The sequence below is a fragment of the Sebastes umbrosus genome, chromosome 14, assembly GCF_015220745.1.
Source record: "Sebastes umbrosus isolate fSebUmb1 chromosome 14, fSebUmb1.pri, whole genome shotgun sequence".
NCBI lineage: Eukaryota > Metazoa > Chordata > Actinopteri > Perciformes > Sebastidae > Sebastes > Sebastes umbrosus.
In genome coordinates, this window is record NC_051282.1 from 10629550 (window position 1) to 10656331 (window position 26782).

Sequence of the window (26782 nt, forward strand, 5' to 3'; positions counted from 1 at the left end):
TATGAACGAGTAGCATCCCCAGTGGCGGAAATCTCCACAGAGAACCTAAAGAAAGCACAAGAGGATGATCCAGTCATTGACAAGGTGCGAGAGTATGTCATCACAGGACAGTGGCCTCATCTGAAAGGAAGAGACCGGCGAGATGACACCTCTGTTCATGTAAGGGAGAGGAAAAAACTATATGTCAACAAAGAAGGTATCCTGTACAGAAAGTCAGTGGCTCGAGCACAGCTAGTGTTACCTACAGCATTCCATCCGCTGATCTACAGGCAGCTACATGAAGAAATGGGACACCTAGGAGTGGAGCGGACACTCAGCTTGATCCGTGATCAATTCTATTGGCCTCATATGCAGAGAGATGTGGACCATTCTGTGAAAAAGGTGTGTAGCTGCCTGAAACGGAAGCGGTCGAACAAGCCAACTCGAGCACCGCTGTTTAATGTGGTGACCACATACCCTTTCGAAATGGTCTCAATAGACTACCTGCATCTGGAAAGCTGTAAAGGAGGATACGAGTACATCCTGGTCGTTATAGATTATTTTATACGCATGCACCAACAAGTCAGCAAAAAACGCAGCTGAGAAGAGTTTTGAAGACTTCGTGCTCAAGTTTGGATTTCCTGCCAAGCTGCATCATGATCAGGGCAGGGAGTTTGAGAATAAGCTGTTTTCCAAGCTGGAAGAATACTGTGGTATCCAAGGTTCTCACACAACACCTTACAACCGAGCTGGAAACGGTCAGACTGAGAGATTCAATCGAACACTTCTTTCCATGCTTAGAAACCTGACAGAGGAAGCCAAGTCAGATTGGAAGAGCTCCTTAGCCAAAGTCGTGCATGCGTATAACTGTACGCGAAGTGAAGCAACAGGATATGCCCCGTACTACCTCCTCTATGGTAGAAATCCCCGGCTACCTGTCGACATCATGTCTGGCCTGACTACAAGTGACCAGAGCACTTCTCACAGCGAATATGCAAGTTAGTGGAGAGGGCGGATGCAAGAGGCATACAAGCTGGCATCAAAGACAGTTCAGAAGGAGCAAAACAGAGCAAAGAAGCAGTACGACAGGAAGGCGTATGGAGTGGAACTACAGCCAGGGTGTAGAGTATTAGTGCGGAACTTCAGGGACAGAGGGGGACCTGGGAAGCTCAGATCTTATTGGGAGGAGCAAGTCCACATTATAACTGAGAGGAAGCACAAGGACAGTCCTGTGTACGTCGTGCGACCTGAAAAAGGCCCAGGAGTCCTGCACAGGAACTGTTACTGCCCTGCGACTTTCTGCCTGTGGAAGAAGATAAGCAGGAGAAAAATAAAATGGACAAGAGAAAGCTGAACACAAACGAGAGGAGTAAAAGGCAAGCAAAGCAGACGGAGAGAGACCTCGACAGTGGTTCAGAGGATGAAAGTAACTGGAGATTCATCACCACACGACCAGCAGAGCCGTTCAAACAGGTCAGAAGCCAGCTGAGAGTGGAAGCAGAGGAATTCCAGCCACCGCCAGCTGACAGGGGACTGGAGCAAGGCCGTGAGGAAGATGAGTGTCCAGAGGAGAGTGTTGAAGACAGGATGGAACCAGATGTGGAGGATGGAGAAAGGGCAGAGGTTGAGCAAGAGGCATCATCTGATGAAGCAGATGAGATGGACTCTGAGGGGTCCTGAGCCGCAGTCATCTTCCACGAGAGAGTATCCTTTTCGACAAAGAAATCCACCCAAAACACTTACATATAACACATTAGGTTAACCATCAGTCACACACAGACATAAGTGATGTTTACAGCTAAAAGTGAGACATAAGTTCATAGTCACATGTTGAGTTCATTGTTGTGACAGTTAAATAAGAAAGAGAAGAGTTCATAATTGCACATTAGTCTTAAGTAAAAATTGAAATTCATTCTGTATTGTACATCGATTCATGTTAAGTAGAGTACCAGAATCCAGACCACTGACACATTGTAGAATACTGGACATATGTGAGGCATACAGTAGTACATGCGAGTCTGTGTAATGGGTTATGAGGTAGAAATTGGGTCAAAACCTTTCAGTCCGAGATACATAGCCCGCATGAGTAGCGTAGTAGCACTTCAGATATCACCTGGCCAGTGGTATCTGTGGCTGTCACGTGACATAAGAGAGTATCCCAAAGACTGACTTCCGTTTTACCTACCGCTATAACTCACCAGTTGAAGACACAAGTTTTCTGGGAAATCATTAATGTCGAGACGACATTCATTTTGGAGGGGAGAGTGTGGGACCGACAGTAATGTTATACATAGTAATGGACACTGGACACCCCCTATTCTCATACTCATGTATATGTATTGTTTTATTTTTAATCTGATATCTGTTTATGTGCACTAGCAGCTAATATTCTGGTAGGTTTATCTGTGGTTATAAAGAGTAAAAGTCTTTATAACCACAGTTTATCTGTGGTTATAAAGAGTAAAAGTCACACAGGCACTTTGGGCAGCTAAGGGGTCCTTGGGTGAGATGCAGGAGCGCGTATGCGTCATTCAGCAGACGTATCGGCAGTATGTAGCCGCGCAATGCTAATGTGCTGTGTTTCTGTGTTTCCAGAAAAGAAGTAAAGATTTTTTTTAAACTTATGCACGCCTGGAAGTCACTTTGTGTCCAAGTGTGCAACAATATACATAAATGTGTATAAATGTACACATGTGTCGAGAAACGGATGTATACATAAATATATTTATACCCTTCTACTTATAGGAATGCTATCCTAAAAAAATGTGTTTTCAAAAGTTTTTTAAAAGTGGATACAGAGTTAGATGATCGTATCTGGTACCTTTCTCAGTGGTTGCAGATTGTACAGGCTTGATTTCAGATTCTCCTCCTATTGTTGTGTTGTCATCATTCTTTGAGTGTGCAACATCATCAGGTTCATTCACTGGATCACACTAAGAAAACAAATAATTTCATTTAACATCAGTTAATCAGGTTCAAACCATGAGAGAAGATCAACAACACACAATAGTAGACCAATTCAGAGAGCAATGGTGAACAGTATGCACTAAATGCCTGCAGGGTAATATTTTAGTGAGAACAAAGTAAACTCTTCTGCAAGTATTTTCAACTCATCCATGTGTCCAACCAGATGGTTCATGGAGTCAAACTCTATTCAAGTCTAAACTGACAATGCAAACAGCTCCAATCTTCAGCTAAAACTTGACCTCAAAAATAGGCATCATTTAAAAAGACACTGCTGTATGACAATAACTACTGAAGACCAAAATATCTCACCTTTACCTCCGTTTCAGCTGCACTCTCCTCCAGCTCGTCTCCTGCAGGGTAATGTAACAACAAGCAGATTGCAGAATCAAACATAAAATAAAAGTTTCGGGTCAGTTAACCATTCCCAGTTTAAAAGATTTATCTGCATAGTTTCTTTGTATATATTAAAAAGGGCATTGTTAAACATGATGTATGTTCTCTACACCAAATAGACATAATATGTGTTTTATTTTGATTATAATTATCCAGATTTTGCAGAAATGAAATACAACAATAATAGAAAATGTAATTCTCACGTTCTTTGGTAACTGTTGAAACGGTCTGAGATGATGAACTTGTGTCCTTCTCTGCATCACTCTCCTCCATGGACCGCTCACTCATGTTACTGCTGCTTTCATTGCTGAGCTCTTTAACTCTATCAGCCTCTCCTGTTGAAGGGTCAAAGCCAACAAATATCAGTTAGTTGAGGTAGTTTTTTATATTAATATATATATTTCTTTCTATTATTTTCATATATGGTATGTTTAGTCACCATATTTAATATTGACAAAATCATATAATATATATTATTCTTTACTTTATTATTATTATTATTATTATTATTATTATTATTATTATTAGTAGTAGTAGTAGTGGTAGTAGTAGTAGTAGTAGTAGTAATAGTAGTAGTAGTATTAGATTTATTTAAAACACATACAAACCTACATCCACAACACACATCAACCAAAGTATTTATTGATTTTTGTTATTTATCTACCATGAATGTTATATCTTCCATTGTTTCTATTTTTTTGTAGTCGTCCTTTCCCTCATTTTGTTTATTTTTATTGATCTGAAATATATATATTTTTTTCTCAAGTTTGATGTATTTTATCATTGCCATAATATCATACTAATTAATACACAATATCATAGTAATGAATAATTCCAGCTCCAAATTGAAAGGTGAGTGTTTTGGGAGGGGTAGCCTGCCCTACAGTATAATGTAAATGTAATGTATTCATTCAGAGGTAATAATCCTAACCATGCTGTTGTTTTGAGTTGTGAGTGAACTATAGCTGATTGCCGAGCAGCCTGGATCTCAGCAATAAAGAATATTTGGAAAAAAATGTTGTTTTTTTCACATATTTCTCAGCCAAACTGGGAATTACATTACATTTAAAATAATTTACATCTTTGAGGAAACCGAAAGCTGACATAACCTTTTACATCTTAACCCACACAAAGAGTTTGAAAATAGTTTACAGCCACAATAGGCAATAGGCTGTTTCTGGTAGAGATGTGCTGGATATTGTTGTTAGCGACTTTAGACGTAATGCATTCATTTAATTTTTATTTAAATCTCGAGGAGTCATTTAGGACATGCCTTCATTTTCAATGATATCCAGAGTACAATTAAAACTGAATAAATACACACACACAAAAATAATTAACAAGAAAACAGACAAAATCAGAACACAGTTAAAAACAGTTACATTAAAGAGTGGAAGAGTTGGTTAACATGGTTTTATATTGTCCTATTAGTTCAGTAGTGTAAGGATATAAGTAATATGTAATGTGATATATGATGGCAAGTTATGGGCTTTATAAATAAATAGAAACCAGTACCTGACACATCTTGCTGTTAGAGATGCCCAGTGAAATGTAATGTAATGGAACTGCATATAAGGCCTGTGTTAATCCATACAGGAACGGCATAGATGATGTACAGTTATCAGAGCTGAATAGTTGAATTTAAGTTTTGCTAGTTTTATTTATTTTTATACTTTATAAAACTTAAATTTTCATTTAACTTTATAAGAAGCTGGGAGCTCCCTGCCCTTTTATTTTAAGATAATATTTAAAAGTTCTCTTTTAATTAAACATATGCTTTAAAGCATTCCAGCGAAATTTTGTGTTGTCCCATTTTTGACACCAAGATTTAAATTTTTACTGCGAATGTATATCGGTTCAAAATATCGGTAATTGGTCTCCTTGACAACTAATAATCGGCATCGGTCCTGAAAAAAACATATCGGTCGATCCCTAGCCTGTACGTAACCATAGACAACCTGTGAGGGTGTGACGTAGTTTATCGGGTGTTGTATATCCCTCGTGTGCACTAAACCAAAACGTGTGTGCTATCACGGTAATGACAGTATTTAATAATATCATTCCCTAAGGACAATGGTAGCAGCTGTGACACATGAGGATGTCGAGGATGTCGAGGTCGTGCCCTGCCCGGTCCCTGGTGGCGGGGTCTCCGCTCGGGGTACTAGGACGGTTCACTCTGGAGCGGGCGGCAGGGGGAAGGAAGGCCTACTTATTGACTCAGGGTCAACTTATTCCTCCTTTTCACATCCAAATCACATGACAGTCTATCCCCAATAAACAGGCCCCCTACCCTGGGTCTGGGAGCTGTTTTTATTTTAAGGGATCATGCCCACAATGGGCCAGCCCTCTCCTATAAGGGTCTGGGGGCGGCCCAAAGCTGGGCCAATCAGTCAAAAAATGAAAATATAAAAAATAAGATAAATAGATAAATAAATACAAATAAAATAATGTATGTGTATATATGTATAGAAAATGAATATATGCACAAATGCAATTTGCTGACCTGCTCTGGAGGTCCTTGACGGTGCCCCCGTTGTGCTTTGCTGCCGATGGACGGGGCTGCACCCCCCTTGACTCTATCATTGTTATAACTGTTATTATTATTCTAATTGTTAATATTATTCTAACTAAAATTAGAATTAATTAATTAATAATTTATTTATTTAGCTATTTCCTTCCCTATGCTTTTCCTTAGATAGCCTTAGTTAACTACTTATCTTTTTTATTTTATTATTTCATTTATTTATTTTTTTGTTAACTTTTTTTCTCTCCTCTCTCCATATATCCCCCGTACAGACTCCACCCCAAAACACATGCTTGCACGCGCACACACACACACACACACACACGCACACACACACACACACACACACACACACACACACACACACACACACACACACACACACCACTTGTTTCTCTCATCCTATGGCAGAAATGTGTTAACTGGCCTGTACTCACTGTTCTTGTCGTCCTCTTGTTGTTGTGTTAATGTATTGTTTTGTGTGTTGCAATAAAAAAAATAGAAAATTAAAAAACCACCAATTAACACAAGTGTGAGTTCAGGTATCCCTGAAACAAAATAAACAGAGAACAACATCACTATGTAACACTGCAGTAATCAATGAAGCAGCATTGTAAAAGTTATACGGAGTTCACACAAATTCAATGACAAAATGAAAGTATATAATTAATTCTCACATTCACATGATGAGTTTGATGTGTTTTAATACTTCCTTAGTGTTTGAAACTCAACTGAAACATAATCTATAAAATAAATGTTACTGCACATCAATTCTTGTTTCAAATATTACCTGTGTCATTGGCTGCAGATAGTACAAACTTGGTTACAGACAGTCCTCCTCCTGCTGCTGTGTTGTCATCGTCGTCTTCATCCATTTTATCTGCTCTTCATCATTACAGAGTCGTGCTGTAGGCCTATGACGAAACCATTGAGACAAATACAACATACACTATTACTGCAAAGGCACATTACCATTCACGCTGATTGAGCTAATTATTTGAGAAGATGAATAAAAGCACTAAATCTTGCACATAAAACATTTTGTGGAACATCCTGATGATTTTGCTGCTGGTGGAATGTTGCAGATATTGCATTTTTTCCTGCATTCATTTCTTTATATTTTGTCAGAAATATAACTTCAATTTTAGTAGTATCTTTACCAAGTAACATTGAAACACCCCATTCCACCATAAATTGTGGAAATATCTTTACTTTGGTAAAAACACAAAATTCAGGTGCCAGGTGACAATTCAAAATATAATGTAATATAATGCAGTCAGGCTCTCAGGCATTCTGTATTACTTTCAAATATGTATTCTTCTGTGCAGTAGATCTACATATACAGTATATATATATATATATATATATATTGTGATGTCATGAGAGGGTGTGTCACAGAGGGGAGATACATTCCCTCCTGGTGGCTGCAGCAAGGACTACAACCCATTATGGCATCCACTCAAAGACTACAGAACCCATAGTCAGCAGGGCAGTCAGGACAAAAGTTGCTGCCCAGCTGAATTGAGTGAGCTGATTGCCCCAGTGAGGGAGCTGTGGGGGAGGGAAACAGAGAAGGTGAAGTAGAGGGAATAGTTTGAGGTGCACAGAGAGAGAAGCCGGTCTTTAAGTTGTGTTGCAGAGAAGACCTTAAATGAGAATTTTGTTAGAATACGTTTTTGTTTCGTTTACTTGCTGACTGTAAGAATTAAGTTGACCTGTTATGAGAAGACTGAATACACAGAATCTAAGTTGGAAAGCAAAGCCTGTCTGTCTTCATTTCCTGCACCCACACCTTTAAAGGTCTCATATTATGCTCATTTCCAGGTTTATAGATGTATTTTAATGTTGTACTAGAACATGTTTACATGCTGCAATGTTCAAAGAAAACCTTTATATTTCTCATACTGCAGCCTGGCTCAGAGTCTAATTTAGCCTCTGTTTGAGAGACCCTGATTCACAGCCTGTCTCCTCCCACTCTGCTCTGATTGGTCAGCGTTTCTGTCAATCAAATGTCCTCAACACAGCGTCACTCTCTCCCCCACTGGAGCTCAGCTCACCCACAGCAGCTCTGACTGCAGCTGTAGCTCTGACTGCAGGGAGAGAGAAGCAGCCAGGAAGAGTTTATAAACTACTTTAAAGTTTATAAAACAGAAACTTCACCCAGCGCACGTTACCGGAGGAATCTGATCAGAAATCGGCGACAAATGATGAACATCTGCGGTCCAGACTCCAGGTTTTCCTGAAGGTTTCTCTCAGGTAAATAATGCTATTTATATCTCTGTTAGTTAGCTCAGTATTTACATTCTGCATCAACTCTGTAAACCGTAAACATACACTCTGTTTTACGTTTGTCTTCACAGGCCCATCTGTGAGAAAGGACCGACAGATTCATCCCAGAGGAGAGCCGAGGCCTATACTACGAAGTGAGTTCAACATACCCAGGGTATCTTCTCGTTATCTGGCTTCACTTACCCTAACAAACAAGATCTCGCTAAACTGTACTACGAAGCTGGTTATCAACTCGGTAAGTCAACCCAGGGTTTCTCAGTCTGGCTGTGAGCGCGTTCACATGAACGAGGAGGTGTTTGCAGCATCTGACCAATCAAAGACATGGACAAGACTACTGACAGACAGACAGAGCGGGACATTATACAAAGAGCAAACTATATTAGACAAATACGAAGAAATTAAACACTTAGACCTGACTAAAAGTAACACAGTTAAAGCTGCCAAATGCAGGAAGGACAGCTGGTAAAAGAAAAAACTCCTGATGTGTGAATGCACTAATTAACAGATTTATTAATTTAATGGAATACTCAAAAGTAAAGTATACTTGTCTAAATATAAATAGCGTTTACGAGAATAATAGTTAAATGGAATACACTTCTTTTAACCCTACAAGTGTTAAATGGTATCTATGAGTATTTAAACATCCTTTCAGCTGCTTCCCTCTCTCTGACGGTGCGAAACGGACTCAAGAGCAAGTAAAAAATAAATACATATAAAAATATAATTCAAAGTGGTAAACACCCCCAGCATAAAGTCAGCTGTCCTTCCTGTATGTGTCAGTTTAAACTGTGTTGTTTTTAGTCTGGATTATGACTTAAACGTCTTCATATGTGTGTAATATTATCATACAATCACCACACAGAGCTGTGATTGGTCAGCAGGAGGTGCTTTCATAGGAGTTGATCTCTTATCTGGAACATGACCTGCTCCGGAGCAGGTTAGCCGGTCAGCATCAGTTGCCATGGAGATCTACCTCAATAAGAAGTAAACCAGCTTCGTAGTACGGAAAACACAGAGTTAACCCTGAAGTTACCTCGATAACCACAAATCCTGCTTCGTAGTACAGGCCTCTGATAGCTGAGAGCAGATAGCTCTGTTTACATGGAGATACAGAGATAACCCGTTAGCATGTAGCTACATGCTAACGGGTTAGCTACATGCTACCGCTATGAGACGGTGTGTAAACACAGAGAACATCAGGTTGGAAAATAGAAGATGTGAAACAGTAGTCAGTTCATTATTTCTGGTAAAAGACACCTGATAAATGTATGGAAGTAATCAGAGTAATGGTATATTAATTACTGTAGGAGCTGTCTCTGTGTTACCATGACTACAGACCACCGGAGCTTAGTTTACCAAAGCTTAGTTTACCGGAGCCCACCGGAGCTGAAAGACTTTCTCCTGTACCATGTCAACATAACTGCAGGATTAAAAATGCTGTGAATAATTAATATTGTCATCTGTCTACTCAAATAAAGGTTGACTATTAAACTGAATTGTGTTGTGTTGCTTACAGTCACTATTTACTACCTGTACTCTTCTACATGCATGACATCAAATATATATAATATATAAACATCAGCTGTTTAAACAGTGTAATTACATAAAGCCTTTGTGAAAGAACATGTTATATTTAGATGATGGGAGTACAGGAGCAGACTTTGCTCATATTTACGAGGCGGACTGAGAGTCAGGCTGTGGGCGGGGTCACCTAGCTGGAGGTTCTGCTCCTGGTTCTCTACCGTTCCACCAGGAAACCCTTATATGGCTTGCAATTCGCTAATGACGTCACCAGAGTAGGAAAAGCTGCGCAGAGTATATCCACACCTATTTCCGGACAAACGGAGCAGGAGAAAAAGAGAGAGGATGGTCTTTTATGATACTATGGTGACTTGTAGACACACTGGGGACAGATATTGATGTTTAAAAGACATGGAAAAGTGCATTTTGCATAATAGGTGACCTTTAAAGCTCCAAGAGAAAAGCTCCCGACCTCTCAAGACATCACAATATATATACATTTTTACTGTAGAAGTATTAAAACATTTGTACCTGTTTCAGGTAATATTGTGTGAGTGTTTCACAAATCTGAAACTGTGTATTAAAGAATATTTAGCCTCTCTGGGATAATCTCGTCCAGATTTGACAAGTCTAAGTGTAGTGGTTTTTGATCTGGACCTGGTCCAATGTGGTCTTTTCATTTCCACAGATAGAATAAAGTTTTCACAATTTTGAAAGTGGGTTTCAGACAGCGTTTTATGCTTCACCTTAAATGTCTAACACGCTTTCACAACAGTAACAGGTGCAAAAAACGGATGAGGTTTGTTTTAGGGTATTAGATGTCTGTGTGTGTGTGCGTGTGCGTGTGCGTGTGCGCGTGTGTGTGTGTGTGCTAGCACTCTTAAAAAAACGTCTTCCACACAAGTCAGAGCAGCAAACACTTAAAGTGGCAGTAGGCAGTATATTTTTGGCATCATTGGGCAAAAATTCAATAATAATCTTTCAGCATAGTAATTCAAGTGCGCAGAGAGAAAACTAGACTTCTGCTCTTCCTCATGGCTCTGTTTTCAGGCTTTAGAAAATCTAGCCCGTGACGGGAGAGTTTGACCAATCACAGGTCATTTCAGAGAGAGCGTTCCTATTGGCTGTGCTCCGATCATGTGACTGAAACTTGGCGTTCCTTCACCAGATTTCACAATGGCGGCGTCGCCACAAACTTTCTCATTTTACAGCGAAACAGTGCACTAAAAGATAATTCTGAAAAAATTTGAGGCGAGAAATAGGCGTTAATGTAACATAATAATGATTCATATTTGATCAGCGCTACCTAGTTTGACCGTTTGATCGGAGTTCGTGAGTCATTGACAGCTGGCTCTCATAGACGGTAGCAGGACAGCGGACCTCGGATCAGCTCTTACTGCATGTTTTCCTCCAGTATGTGAAATCTTGCAGATGCCATTAGGAGCACCGGAGGACACAGAGGCATATGATTTTTTTTTCAGGTTACCTGTTTCATGTACTACTGTCACAAAATAGCAACCGTTTTATAAAAACAACTTTTTTTAATCATATTTGCTCAAATCTCACCTAATTCAGCTTTAACGAGAAATATCACTATATCAAACTGAAGTTGTTATAAAAACTCTACATGATCAGATTTTAAGTATGGACACAAAACAGTACATAGTTTAAACTCACCTTTTGTTCCGTGTCTCTTGAGCTCTGCCTGGTCTGTGTGGATGAGGCTTCTTTGTCCTCACTCTATTTATAGAGACCTGATTAGATCTGATCACTGATATAAATCAGTGATAAGAAACGTGAAAGTGAAAGTATGACTGCCTCAACTCATGATTTACCTGAAATCACGTGACTTCAGGGAAAGCGGTGTATAGGTTCATGGCGGAAATGCTAAAGCACAAACAACTGTCAACACTGAACACACCAAAATGTAGTAACCTCTGTAAAGGCGATTTTCATATCTGCATTAAAACAGTGTACCTTTAGGTAATCTCAGGGCCTCACATGTTCAACTTTGTCACCATAACACAGTGATCCGACGGTTTTGCCTTCTGTAACTGTAAACAACAGATTGCTGAAATACTTGTTATGTCTTGTGATGCTCTGTTGTCTGCTGTGTGCTGACGCATTGATACACTTTATATCCTTCTCTTCTTTGCACTTATCTATGTGTTATGCTTTAGTATGTATAAATACTGACTATTCTTCGTATTCGGGGCTCACTTGCCACAGTCCACTCAGGTGGCTGTGCTCGTGAGTCCATCTGCAGATGCTTTTCTTTTTAATATATGCTTTTTTATTAAATCTACTTGAAAGACAAGTTGTTACCTTGGTTTGTGTCTTGTTTTAACAGAAACTGCCACCACACCTCTCTAACAATGTATGTTTATTGACAGCTCTATGGAGCTGAGAAACTCTGCATGCACATTAAACCACGTGACTTCAGGGAAAGTGGTGTATAGGTTCATGGTGGAAATGTTAAAGCAGAAACAACTGTCAACACTGAACACAACAACATTTTGTAGCCTCTCTAACAATGTACGTTTATTCACAGCTCTATGGAGCTGAGAAACTCTGCATGCACATTACATGTAAATCAGTGATAAGAAACGTGAAAAAGAAAGTAAGACGGCCTCAACTCATGATTTACCTGAAACCACGTGACTTCAGGGAAAGCGGTGAATAGATTCATGGAGGAAACAGTTAAAGCACAGACAACTGTCAACACTGAACACACCTTTTGTTCCGTGTCTCTTTAGCTCTGTCTGGTCTGTGTGGATGAGGCTGCTTTGTCCTCACTCTATATATAGAGAACACTGATAACTGATGTAAATCAGTGATAAGAAACGTGAAAAAGAAAGTAAGACTGCCTCAACTCATGATTTACCCGAAATCACGTGACTTCAGGGAAAATGGTGTATAGGTTTATGGTGGAAACAGTTAAAGCACAGACAACAGTCAACACTGAACACAACAACATTTTGTAGCCTCTCTAACAATGTACGTTTATTCACAGCTCTATGGAGCTGAGAAACTCTGCATGCACATTACATGTAAATCAGCAGTGGTGTCAATGCCATTTACGCAAGTAGTATACTTAAGTACAATTACTTAATATTACAGCCAGTAATAAACCAAAAGGTTTGGAGCTGACATCCCTCCTGCCTTTTTTGAATATTGGAGTGTTTTCATTGATAGTCAAAGCGGCTTACGGTTCCAGTTAAAAGATGAAATAATATTTTAATTTATTTTAAAATGATTTGAGGATGAAAATCGGGATACAATAAGTATGTAATGGAATAGTAGTATGGAATAGATAACTAAATTTTGGGAGGAAATTCATCTGTATGGAATTAATACGACCTGCAACTGACAGTGGTAGGCCTAATGACATCCAGCGGTTTAGACTGCACCTCACCTGGTCCATAAGAGTAAGAGAGTTAGCTGCAAAGAGATTAGAACATGTATTAGTTACATTAATGCCTAGTAAGTAAATAGGTCAGTAATTTTTAGAGGAAGTGAGGCAAAGGGATATTTATGCGCTGCCTCATTGATTGGAAATAATTCAGTTTTCTGCTAATTTAGTTTATAGCCAGAGAGTTTGTCAAATATATTCAGAATGTCTAAAACATGATGTAGAGCGGTAGAGGGGTCAGATATACTGTATAAAAGTAAATAAGCCACATAAAGCGACTCACGTTGCTCTTGTCCCTCTCTTACAATGCCTCTCATCTGTGTACTGTACTGAAGGGCTAGAGAGAAAGGCTCAATAGTGACTGGAAATAAAAGAGGAGAGAGTGGGCAACCCTGTCTTGTCCCTCTACGTATATGAAACTGTTTAGAGGTATTATTAGTACAAACTGAAGAAACCGGTGCTGTGTATATTAACCTGATCCAAGAAATAAATGTATTGCCAAACCCAAATCTTTTAAGAATATGAAATAAATACATGAAGCTTATCAAAGACTTTTTTCCGCATCCATAGAAATTAGTACATCTGGAACTGGAGAATCTGGAGGGTGATTGATCATTTTGAACAGGCACCTTACATTAAAAAAATATATATATATTTCTGATAATACCACTCTGGTCAGAGGATATAATATCAGGCAGTACAGTTTCTAAATAAGAGGCGAGAATCTTCACATCCACGCTTAACAGTGAAATTGGTCGATAAGAACTACATCAATATGGATCTTTTTCTTTCTTAAGTAATAAAGAGATCTGGGCTTCCCGTAATGTTTGTGGAAGGATTCCAATCTCAAACGATTCATGATACAAACTTGAAAGACGGCGTTCTACATTTACAGAAAGCTTTTTATAGAATTCAATGGGAAAACCGTCTTTACCGGGGCTTTATCCACTCTGCATACCTATGATTGCGTTGTTGATCTCCTCTCGTGTAATTGGGCTGTCAAAAATGTCCACTTTATCAATAGCACTGACTTTAGCTGATTTATTTCTTGAGGGTCACGAGTGAGTCCATTACTGACATTAATGTCTGAGATTAATGGAGATGTAGAGGACTTGGTGAACCAGAGCATACTGGGTTTGTCAGCATACTCATAACAAGCGTGTCAAAATTTCAAAAGCATCTCTTCAGCTTTAACTGTAGAGAGATTATCAAATTCAGTTTGAAGGAAAAGTCTCTCTTGATATGGTTTAGCAGAGGGATAAGTCTACCTAAATATGAAAAACGATTAGTGATAATTGTTAAAATTGACAACCCCTTTTTTTCTTTCATAAGATGCATAGAAAATGATTTGTCCTTTAAGATATAAGATTTTTCATGTGCCACTGAGCAACTTTCATAGGAGTGAGGGCCCCACCTCCAATGCTGTATCCAGTTCCTTTTTTACATACATGGTTTTCCCCACCTGGTCAAAAGGTTGTATCCATACTCTCTCATGTTATTAACAAGGAAGGTCTAAGATCATTTGAAGATCTAAATCAACTTCCTTCTGTTTCTATTTACAGCTGATGTCTATTATTTGGAATAATCATCTTCCTACACTGTATATCCACTTCTCAATCGTATGACTACTGAATCACAACATGGGGGCTTTGCATAAGAAATTACAAGAATCTATGTCAGTGCCCGTCAATGGATGTGACCAGTGGTGGTTTTAGACTATTTTTAAGAAAACATAAAAAAAAAACATAAGGAATCCATTGGTGCAACGATGTCATGCTAGCTTGCATGACATTTAGATATCTGAAGGAAAATGGATTCTATGGGTACCCACGAGTCTCCCCTTTACAGACATGTCATGATTATGCTAATCCCATTCAGGTTTTTTGCATCCCCAAAATTGCGGCAACAATTTATGAGACATAACAGAGCATGGGAAAGGCCATCATATACTTCTATCATAATGTTCTAAGCCCTTAGAAACTTTCATAATTTATTTGAATCAATTCATTAATTCATGTTTATTTCTGATTTATGACTAGCACAACTTGACACACAGTGCTGAGCTGCATCTCAAATTAATCTTCAGTTAGCTTTCAGATGATGACAACCACTTTTATGTGACATCTACTGCTGACCTGCTATCTCCCCCTAAAGACCCCCTACCCTTACCCTGATATTCTTACCCTAACCCTTACCAATCTCACTCCTCATGCCTAAGTCTAACCAACCCAACCACTGAAGGCATCGAGTACTAGCAAGATTGTCTGTCTGTTATCAGATATTGTTAGCGCGATATCTAAATCTATCTAGAGCCTAATTTGGATGGGAAAAAATTCATAGGTGCTGAGGGAACATAGGCCTGACCCCCAGTGGTTCCAGACCAATCATAGCTTACCATCTTCTTCCTTTGTTTTACAAAGGAGCTCTATTTCCCCTAAACCTTGTGACTTGGAGGAAAACAACAATTGTTCCTCCTTGCAGCACCAACAGCATCATTCTTCTTTTGCTTAGCCATATTTACAGTCATGCATGGAGGAGCCTCTGTGCTCCTATTGGTCAACATTTGGAACATGAATGTGAAAGGAAATTAAGAATAAAAAGGATGAATTGACTATGGATAAAATTAACATGAACTTTTGATCACAGGACTAAGACTAAATCTAAAAATACTTGACAAAATTAACATTATTTGTGATTTTGGGTTACGTAAATAAAATGCACTTGATTTAGTGTGTGGCAGATATAAGACATATTTTGAGATTGGGTCAAGAGAAAATCCTGTCTTCTCATAATGCTCATTAATGACAGACGAGGTATAAACTCCATTGACTGATTTATTACAGAAAAAGACAGATATTTCTGTTAGTAATTATGAATATCAATATACTGTAGCAATGACAAGAGTCTAATAAATCAAACAACAAAAACAATTCCAATATTGGCAGTAGTAAAAATTAACTGTAATAAGATCATTTAAAAACAGATAATATAAGTAATAAGTATAAAAATGGTTGAATACTCCAAGAAATTCAGAAAGATAAAGCATTGTTCATCAAATTCTTGAAGAAAAAAACATACAAGATAGTACGATGAAAATGTTTGTGTAAAAATGATTTTCAGATGAGTTGGACAACAAATATCTAAATGGTTAACAATAAAAAAACTTCTTTCTTTTTTACATAATGTCAACTTCTCACAACTCTTTCCCTTTTCGTGTAACTCAACAAGTCTCAAATACAAGTTTCATGCATTTTCATAATCAACACTTCATTAATTCAATGTCAGGACATCCACCTTATAACTAATTCTTAATCGATTGAAAAAAAATTCAAAACCCTTCAAAAGATTGTTTACAAAAAATACAATTACAGAGATATTTATATACAACTTTAATCAAAACTGCATTTTAATGAGATCTGTATTATAGAAAAAAGTGAAAATTAAAATTACAACCAATTATGGTTGCCATTTCTTATTTTGAATGAATTAAACTATGTACACGTCTGTCAACATGCCTCAGCTTAACATCCTACATCTTTATTTGCTCTTTAAACTGTGAGAAGAACATTTCATGCATCTTGTATTAAAAATACACATCTTTGGATCAATGAAGAATATACTTCTCAGAACTCATTTTGCATCTTTATCAACTTTTTTTTAGAAAAGCAAACAACTTACAGCTTCATGTAATTTCTGTTTGATGAGATTTTCACATAAAAGTAAAAACGTAAAAACAAAAGTCAAATCATATCTTACATTCCCGTTTTTAGAGGAATGAAAATGTCTCCATAATATCTGAAAACCTAGAAACTTCTTCATTCCTTCTTAGAAAAATGTTCCTTTAAATATCCAAGTAAAAAAAAAATCATGCATCTTAATCATCTTGTAAAATAATAATGATAAAATATTTCCAAATAAACAAAAACCTATGATGAATTCTGATCGGTCTCATACTTTTTACAGTCGTCCTTTAATGGCTAACAAACACATCTTTTGTAATTACACATGTTCTCCTTTGCTTTAGGACATTTTCAGGAATGATTACTACTTAATGTTTTACTGCAACTCAATCTCTCTATACATAAAATAATTAAAATACTATTGATTAAATTATAAACAGGTACTGTTTCAGTCATTTTTAAAAGGATTCATCCTCATCATTGATATTGTTGCATTCCTTCAATCGAATCAAAAATGATTTCTTTTGAACAGTTAAAGACACTTTGGGCTTCTGTTACTTTGAGTAGAGCTTGGTTGTTTCTGGTTCACTCACAGGTTGTACATTTCATCCAGACTATCAATAGCTTCCTGTTTACTGTGGTCTCTCCACTCACTGGGAATTTCTCCTTCGCCATGGAATTTTAATTTATAATGGTCTTCCAGTTGCTTTTGAAATCGACATACAAACCATTTCCAGTATGTCAGCTTAGACGCATCAGGAGTAATCTCCCATGTAGCATACTTCTCTCCAGCAATTTGATACAGTTTATAAGGAATGCTCTTATCTGAATCATGACGCGGATAGAAACTTCCATCACTTGCAACTGATGTTGTACAGAAATCAATGTCCAGTTCCACTGTGCCTCTAGTGTGCCATCCCTTGATCCCAGCAGGGCGATGAAATGTGACATTGTGTTTGTCAGGACTGTGATCTTCCAGTGTGTTGGTACAAACAGCTGCACAGAATGGACACTTTACCCAGCAGCAGTTACACAGCTGATCAATGAGGATTTGATCAGGCTTCATCCTGAATTCCTTCATCTTATCCAATGAGAGGCTGCTCATCTTCTTTATGATGGATTCAAGACCTTTCTCTATCTCTTCTTTAAGAAAGTCAAATCTGTTTATGTCACTGAAGTTTTGACAACAGATGGTGTCGAATGTTAGCTTATCTTTTAGCAAACTGGAAAATTCCTCCACCCATATGTCTGGGTCTCCTTTTTTTACTTCTTTCTTTTCTTCTTCCTTCTGCATTCCTTCCTCTTTTCTGTCTTCCTTGTTCTTCTTTTTGACTTTCTCTGTTGCAGTAAATAAAGCTTGACTCACAAGATTTTTGATGTCTTCAACATTTTTCTTTAGTATGTTCTGGGCTTTATTTTTGTTGTCTGTGAAGATGTATTTCTGTACTTCCTCCTTTATGAAAGTCTCAACTTGTCTCCTTGGGTGTTGGATGTAGGTGATAAAACCATCAAACTCCTCTTTCTCTGTGAGTGACTTCAACACGTGTTTCTCCAAGTTCAGCCTGTTCCCACTGAATGCTGGGAAACTGCACCTCATCTCTCCAGCGAGATCAATGGCAGCCTTGTTACAGACGGCTTCAACAGTGGAACTCTTCAGTTTCTCACAGATCAGTTGTCCAAGCACAACAGCAGACGAGTTTCCTTTGCAGAAGCTTCTGAAAATGTTATAATATTGCATTTTCTTGCTTTCTACATAAATGAATGCATCGTTGTTCTCTTTGAATTTCTTATGTGACTCTGAAAGCCATCTCCCTGCTCTGTGAAACACATACAGTACGAGATCAACTGTAAACTTCTTCTTCAGAGCATATTTCCTCTTTGATTCAAATTCTGTCACCTTTTCTTTCACATGGTTGGCCACTTCCTGCAAGAAAGTTGATTTGTAGCCTCTTGTAGCTACAGGTTTGCTCTTGATTTCATCAAGGGACTGTTTTTCAACATCATCAATGAAGGATCTGATCAGTTGCTGTTCATCATTCTGAAAATACCCCTTAAAGGTATATGTTGCTTTTGTCCAGGTTTCTGAAACACGGTCAAGGATACCTTTTTCTGTGCTACTCAGATCTTGGTGCTTGCTGAGAGATACATAATGAACGTAATCTCCAACGTCTGATATTTTTTTGAATCTGCCACTGCTTTTGCATTTATCTATAAGAGGCCGTTCAAACCCAATCTCATGAATGATAGTTGACTGATCTTCTTCATAGTTGATGTCCTCAATAGGTTTTATACCTGCAGTTAGTTCACGAACTAAGCCACTCCAGACAGAGTCAAAGTTCTTTTTAAGTTCCTCTTCATCTTTTGCCTTGTCCTTTAACTGATGAGCGAGCTCTTTGCTCTTTTGTAGCAGCTCCTTCTCAAACTCTGTCTTCTTATCATCTAGCTTTTTACAAGCGTTCTTCTGCTGGATAACTTCATCCAGTCTTCTTTTAACTGCTCTCACTTGCTCATCATGAAACTCCTTGATTTTGCTTTCGAATCGTCCTCGCCACTGAACCAACATTTCTTTGTCTATGTCATCATCAAAGTATGTTTTCATTGCTTTTGTGATTTCTCCATAGGTTTTGTTCATTTCTTTATGAAGATAATTGAGCTCCACCTTGTCATGTTTTCCATTTTCAATTTGGGTATGAAGCCCAATCTCAATGGTCAACATGTTGCTCCTCAGGGCCCAGGTCCAGTTCCCATACTGGACCTCAAGTTTTCTGTACACTGCAATTTCAAGTGTGTTTTTGAAACTGAAAACAAACTGTTCGTTCATCAGGGCTTTCCACAGGTCCTGGATTTTGCTTTTGAACTGTGAGAGAGTAATCCCAGCAGACTGGGAAGCTTTAGAGAGGATGACGGTCTTCAGCTCTTGGACGCTCGCACTATAACCTGGATTTGGAGGAGCCATAGGTGGACTTCCCTCCCATAGCTGGGCAAAGTATTTCACATCTTTCTGCACATCAAATGCAATGACATCACTGAAACACTCAGCATCACAAACCTCCTCTTTGGCTGCTAGTGAGGCCATCTTGTCCAGTTTTTCTTGCAGCCGTCTCTTTCCATCCATGTTTTTCTCTGCAGCTGCAATATCTGTAACATTCTGATGAACGAACACAAAACTTGGAGAAAGTTTAATTTTCTTCATCCTCATGAAAGCCTGAACAACAATCTGCAGAACATCTTGCATCTCAGCTGGATTCTCTCCAAAGATGTTGATCAGTGTCATGTTTCCCAGACCAACAACAAATGTTGCCAGTTCATTGTCGTGCTGAAGAGTGGCGTTACCTTCCAACTCAAGAGCACGCAGTCCTTCCGTGTCCACCACTAGGATGTAGTCAAACTGAAAGTCTTCCTTGATCTCCTCTGACACTTTGACCAGCTGCATGAAGGCCCCCTTGGTGCACCTGCCAGCACTCACTGCAAACTGTAACCCAAACATGGCATTCAGCATTGTTGATTTTCCACTGCTCTGTACGCCCAAAACTGACAAAACAAAAACTCTCTTGTTGCCCAGTTTCTTAATGACTTCTTCTAAAAGACTAGAGATCCATGTTAAAGGTACGTGACCTGCATCACCATCCATCAGCTCCATTGGGTGTCCTGATATCATCAGCTCTGCAGCCAGCTCTGGGTATTTAGACCAGTCAGTCTGTACCCTCTTTGTTTGTTTCTGCAGAGATGCATGGGCTTCATAGATCTGTCCCATTTCTCTAAAGATGTGCTCCAAGCCAAAAGTTGCTGACTGTAGTTTTGTTGATATGTCATCAAGCTCAGTTTGCTTTCTTTTTAACATATCAGATTTGTCATGCTTCTTCTTCAAAGCCAAGACTTCAGTCCACTTTTCATCATAGTTTTGGAGAATTGAAGAGAGATCGTCTGTGGAGAGGGCATCTATTAAGATCTGAGTCCATTTCAGGAAATAGACTTTGTCTGTTGATGGCAAAGATGAGAGGCTTTCAATGAACAACTTCATCGGTTTACTGCAGGAAGCAGTGTGTTGTTTTTGTCGTATTTGGTTTAATTTCTGTTGCTTTTCACATTTCTCCTTCTCAATGTTTCCTTTCAGGTGATACAGTTCTTTGTTTATTTTGCACCACTCATGCCACAGTTGGCCTTGACAAGGGAGAAATGTATCTTTGATCTTTGAAACATCCATCCCCTGAAGCAAGTTCACTACTTTCATAGCAGCAGATTTTCCTTTTTGACAGGCTTCATCATCTTCATCTACTCTGATTCCAGAGACCTCAGCCATTGTTTCAAGCTGGAAGGATGCATGTGGTCCAGACAAAATGTTTCCAATGATTTTTTTCAGTTCTTCAGAAACATCTGACTGGCTTCTGTCCTTTAGACCCACTTTGTATTTTCCCCTTTTTATCTCAACAGCATCACAATTGTCATTAACAATAAGACAAATAAGAGGCTTTGGAGACTTGAGAAGGGCTGAGATAACTGCAGTACTTTTGTCACCTTTTTCCAGAGTTGGTACGAGTACAACATTGACTGAAGATCTGTCAGTCAGTATGTTACGCTGTTTTTCAAGCAACAGAGCATCACCATGAAGATTACAGAAGGCAATGCAGTCAGTGAAGGCATCATTGGGTTGTCCTTCAGGGCAGCACCAGGCAATCTCTGCCACACCATCCATCAGATGTCGAGACTTGGTGCTACCTGGGCAGTTTCTGTGGAAGAAGGTGTTGTGACGGTCGTTGATCAAAGAGTTCATCAGCTGAGATTTAGACAGAGATAGTGAACCCAGGCGGAGAAATGACACCATGGGTGTCTCAGCTTTGCAGATGGGCATACTCTTCATGGTGACAATGTTTGAATTGTCTTTGATTTCATATATCTTCCATGTCTTTCTTATTTGTCTGAATGTCCACAGAGGACATTCAATATCCATTGTGAATGGGTCAGGAACAAGCAAAGGTAAGGCGTACTGACATTGTGATAGCTTTGTAATCATGTTCTGCTTAAAGAAGCTGTCTGAGCAGTGAAATACTGCCATTTGAACATCCATTGGATGGACATAAGTTTGTTCTGACTGGTCAAAGTATTTAATGGTGCTGTAAAAAGCATGTAAGTCACTGTCTTCTGTCTCAACAGTGTCAGACTCTGCATCAAGCTTTGAATGGCTCACCTCAGGACTGTCTTGTTTTACAGGAATATATCTGGCTCTGTAGTCTAACATCATCAACCTCTGAAGAAAAGTAAGAGCGAGATCTTTCTCAGATGTGTCATGGTCCTGTTTCACAGGTGGACCTACTTTAAGAAAATCTGCTGGTGACAACTTCTGTTGTTGTTTGTCTTGAAGGTGAAGTCTGCCAAGCAGTGTTTTAGCTTCTCTTTGATATTGTTTCTTCCTGTTGATCTCTTCAGAAATCTCCACTGACTGCTGTAAATAAGTAAATAAACATTTAGGACTGTCAATCGACTAAAATATTTAATCGTAATTAATTGCAAATTAATCGCACATTTATTTGTTCAAAATGCACCTTAGGGACTGTTTGTAAGAATCAGAATTGCTTGTTAACAGCGACACCTGTGGCCGTTAAGTCAACGAAATTCAGCATCCTGTTGCTCGCGCTTGTGCTCGCTCTACATAGACATGAACGAGCATCGCTCAAAACAGTGAGGCGACACACGTCAGCTAAAACCACAATATCACTCTATATTTCACCTGCTTGGCAGTAATGTTAGCTGACCAGACGAAGGTCTCTCCATGAATCAGTGCTGATCCTAGTGTTGGCTTTTTCTGCTTCAGCCTCCCGACCGCGGTCAGAAGGAACAGGGGAGACACCGGAGTTTTGATCGGAGATGATAACGTTTCTCTCTGCGGAGCCCCGTCACTTCACAAGACACGGGAAACCTCTGTTGGTCTGGAGGAGCTGCAGCAGTTATTTCTGCACAAACGTCCACTGTACATTCACTAGATATTCTCAGAGCTAAACTAACTCTTCTGCAGTGTGTAGTTTGCGCACATGCACGTGAGTGGAGCGAAAGAGCGAGAACAAGCCCGGTGTGTGAGGGAAGACAAGCAGAGGAGCAGAGTACAGCAGAGACTCCGGCCCTGGAGACCAAAGCTATGGTCTCCCCCGCGTCCTCCGACCGCGGCCAACACTGTTTTGCAAGACGGGCTTCACTAGATATAACTTTGCAGTTTTGGTGCTTCCGTGTAGTTTGTGTTGGAGTCTTGTCTGAACAGCGTAGCCACACGCGAGCGCGCATAGGACACCGACCCGGATTGATTTATACGTGTAAGAAGTTACAAACAGTCCCTTCAAGGGAGATTTGTCAATTATTTAATACTCTTGTTAACATGGGAGGGAGCAAATATGCTTGCTTTATGCAAATGTATGTATATATTCATTATTAGAAATAAATTAACAACACAAAACAATGACAAATATTGTCCAGAAACCCTCACAGGTACTGCATTTAGCATAAAAAATCATAACATGGCAAACTGCAGCCCAACAGGCAACAGCTGTCAGTGTGTCAGTGTGCTGACTTGACTATGACTTGCCCCAAACTGCATGTGATTATCATAAAGTGGGCATGTCTGTAAAGGGGAGACTCATGGGTACCCATAGAACCCATTTTCATTCACATATCTTGAGGTCAGAGGTCAAGGAACCCCTTTGAAAATGACCATGACAGTTTTTCCTCACCAAAATTTGCTACTACGACATGGTTGCTACTAATGGATACCTTAGGTTCTAGTTTCATATGATGCCAGTATTTTCACTCTAGCTACAACCTAAAAATCTAAAGTTGCGTTAATGCATTAACAAAATTTGTGGCGTTAAAACTAATTAGTGCTTACACATTTTGATCGCGTTAACTTTGACAGCCCTAAAATAAAATGTATTGTACGTAGAAAATGTCACACAATGGGATATAAAGTAAGAAAGGTATAATTAACAGCGAGTACGCTTTGAAGGGGATTCTTTCACAACAATAACCTGCTTGCTCTATCCCGCTTATTACATGGCTACTTACTTAAGAAATCAATATTTTGACACAAACACGGTCTGCCAGAGTCCGACATCAGAACTGTGCCCATAGCAACGGTCTGATATACATAGTAACGGTCTGTTATAAAGAAATTACAGACCGCAGAACACCATGATTGACCAATCAGAATCAAGTATTTAACACAGCTGTGTAGTAACTAGTCATAAATATCTCATGCAAAAATTTAATTTTGAGTTTCTTACCTTATCCTTGTTTCCCCTCGTATCCATATCTAAGGTACCTGCAGTAGAATAATGAACTGTATTACAAGAGGGTCAGATCAATGTACTTGTAAACCAATATATTTTTCTTTTCTATTAATAATGTTCAGTGTAAGAAATGTTTAATGTCATAAACTGAATTAGCTCTATTCTTGATTTTTTTCCTGTTATTGTAGTATTCATTAAAACATTACCTTTCTCAGTGGTTGCAGATTGTACAGGCTTGATTTCAGATTCTCCTCCTATTGTTGTGTTGTCATCATTCTTTGAGTGTGCAACATCATCAGGTTCATTCACTGGATCACACTAAGAAAACAAATAATTTCATTTAACATCAGTTAATCAGGTTCGAACCATGAGAGAAGATCAACAACACACAATAGTAGACCAATTCAGAGAGCAATGGTGAACAGTATGCACTAAATGCAAGCAGGGTAATATTTTAGTGAGAAGAAGGTAAGCTCTTCTGCAAGTATTTTCAACTCATCCATGTGTCCTACCAGATGTTTCATGGAGTCAAACTCTATTCAAGTCTAAACTGACAATGCAAACAGCTCCAATCTTCAGCTAAAACTTGACCTCAAAAATAGGCATCATTTAAAAAGACACTGCTGTATGACAATGACTACTGAAGACCAAAATATCTCACCTTTACCTCCGTTTCAGCTGAACTCTCCTCCAGCTCGTCTCCTGCAGGGTAATGTAACAACAAGCAGATAATGGTATCAAACATAAAATAAAAAGTTTCAGGTCAGTTAACCATTCCAAGTTTATAAGATTTATCTGCATAGTTTCTTTGTATATATTAAAAAGTGCATTGTTCAACATGATGTATGTCCTCTACACCAAATAGACATAATATGTGTTTTATTTTGATTATAATTATCCAGATTTTGCAGAAATGCAATAAAACAATAAATGAAAATGTAATTCTCACGTTCTTTGGTAACTGTTGAAACGGTCTGAGATGATGAACTTGTGTCCTTCTCTGCATCACTCTCCTCCATGGACCGCTCACTCATGTTACTGCTGCTTTCATTGCTGAGCTCTTTAACTCCATCAGCCTCTCCTGTTGAAGGGTCAAAGCCAGTTAGTTAGTTCCCTATTTTATTGACACCATTGAATATGAAATATAATTTTACTGTAAATATCTGTTACAATGAAAATGATCTTTAAAATGGTACCTCGCTCATTGGTTGCAGACGATAATACAGATTTGATTTCAGACTCTCCTCCCACTCTTGTGCTGTCGTCATCCTTGACTGAGTGTTCGGCACTATTCACTGGACCACACTAATAAAACAGGCGATTTTATATGTCATTTAGTTAACCAGGTTCTAACCATTGTGATTAAGAACATGATCAAAAATACACAGTGGTACACCAATTCAGAGACAACAAAACCAAAAATAGAAGAGAAAACAATATGTACAAACTAAATGCAAGCAGGTTTGTAGTATAGTAAGAAGAAATTAAACTCTGCTGCAACTGTTTTCAACTCATCCATGTGTCCTACCAGATGGTTCATGGAGTCAAACTCTGTTCAAGTCTAAACTACAATTCAAACAGCTCCAATCTTCAGCTGAAGGTTCAGGTGTTAGTGGTAAATTTTGACACAACTTCAGAAAAAATAGGCATCATTAAAAAAGACACTGCTGTATGACAATGACTACTGAGGACCAAAATATCTCACCTTTATCTCTGTTTCAGCTGCACTCTCCTCCAGCTCGTCTCCTGCAGGGTAATGTAACAACAAGCAGATTGTAGGATCAAGCATAAAATAAAAAGTTTCGGGTCAGTTAACCATTCCATGTTTAGAAGATTTATCTGCAAAGTTTCTTTGTATATAAACTCGGAAAAAAAAGTTTGGAAATCTGTGTTTGGTCGATTATTTCTGTTGTTACAATGCTAATTGGCATTGTATTTTACATGGTTGGAAAGCCTGTTTATTTACCTTCACAATGATGTCCATCTTGTAAAGATAATGCATTTCAGTCAGGACCACTTTAGTCAAAGACACTTATTCCATTTGCAGTAATATATACATTATATTTGGCGGTATGGCTCTGTTCTGGGACCTCTCTGCCCATCCACGCGCATGCGTGGATCCACGAGCCTACGTGGTAGCATGAGGCAAGGAGAGCACTCCTCCTTGCCCTTCCATGTTCAGACATGGAAAGCCAAAGGCAGGGAGAGCAGCAGCAAAGACCCCCCTGGGTGCAGAACAGAGCCGGCATCAATGACAACAGAATTGACATTGATTAAGTCATAAACAGTTAGGGGTGGGCGACACATCGAATATAGTCGATGTATCGCGGCTTGTCCCCCGCGCGGTACAGAAAACGACTACATCGCGAACATCGAACACAAATTGTCATGTAATGTCTCCAACCCTTTTTGTATGAAAGATTAAAATTGTTCCAAAGAACCACTAATGAATATCAACAGAAGGTTTTAATGCAGACATATGCTGCAGGGACTACAAGATCATAATATTGGTGTGATTGTATGCATCAAAGGGTTAAATTGAGCATTTATGAAGTGCTAAGAGGATATTTGAAAATATTGCGATATATATCGTGTATTGCGATATAGCCTAAAATATCTCGATATTATCCTAGGCCATACCGCCCAGCCCTAGAAACAGTATTAAAAGGAGGTGGTGGGGTGGAGGTGGGTTGCGAGCGGCTTGTAGAGGAAGCAGCAACGGTAGGCCGGCTGAAGCAGCTTAAAT

At 38.9% G+C, this 26782-nt stretch overlaps 1 protein-coding gene across 50 annotated transcripts in view; it reads right to left on the reverse strand.

Moving 5' to 3' along the window:
• Positions 1 to 26782, reverse strand: part of LOC119501887 (interferon-induced very large GTPase 1-like) — a 342733-nt gene that overhangs the window by 98236 nt on the left and 217715 nt on the right. For 48 of the 50 annotated variants that reach the window (XM_037792613.1, XM_037792611.1, XM_037792610.1 and 45 more), the window contains 4 exons: positions 25742 to 25782; positions 24243 to 24354; positions 24031 to 24068; positions 22077 to 22205 (listed from right to left, as the gene is read on the reverse strand). In XM_037792613.1, the coding sequence (XP_037648541.1) occupies positions 22077 to 22205; positions 24031 to 24068; positions 24243 to 24354; positions 25742 to 25782 (320 nt within the window). The remainder of the gene's footprint in view (positions 1 to 22076; positions 22206 to 24030; positions 24069 to 24242; positions 24355 to 25741; positions 25783 to 26782) is intronic. The other 2 variants (XM_037792592.1, XM_037792586.1) reach the window with 2 other exon arrangements.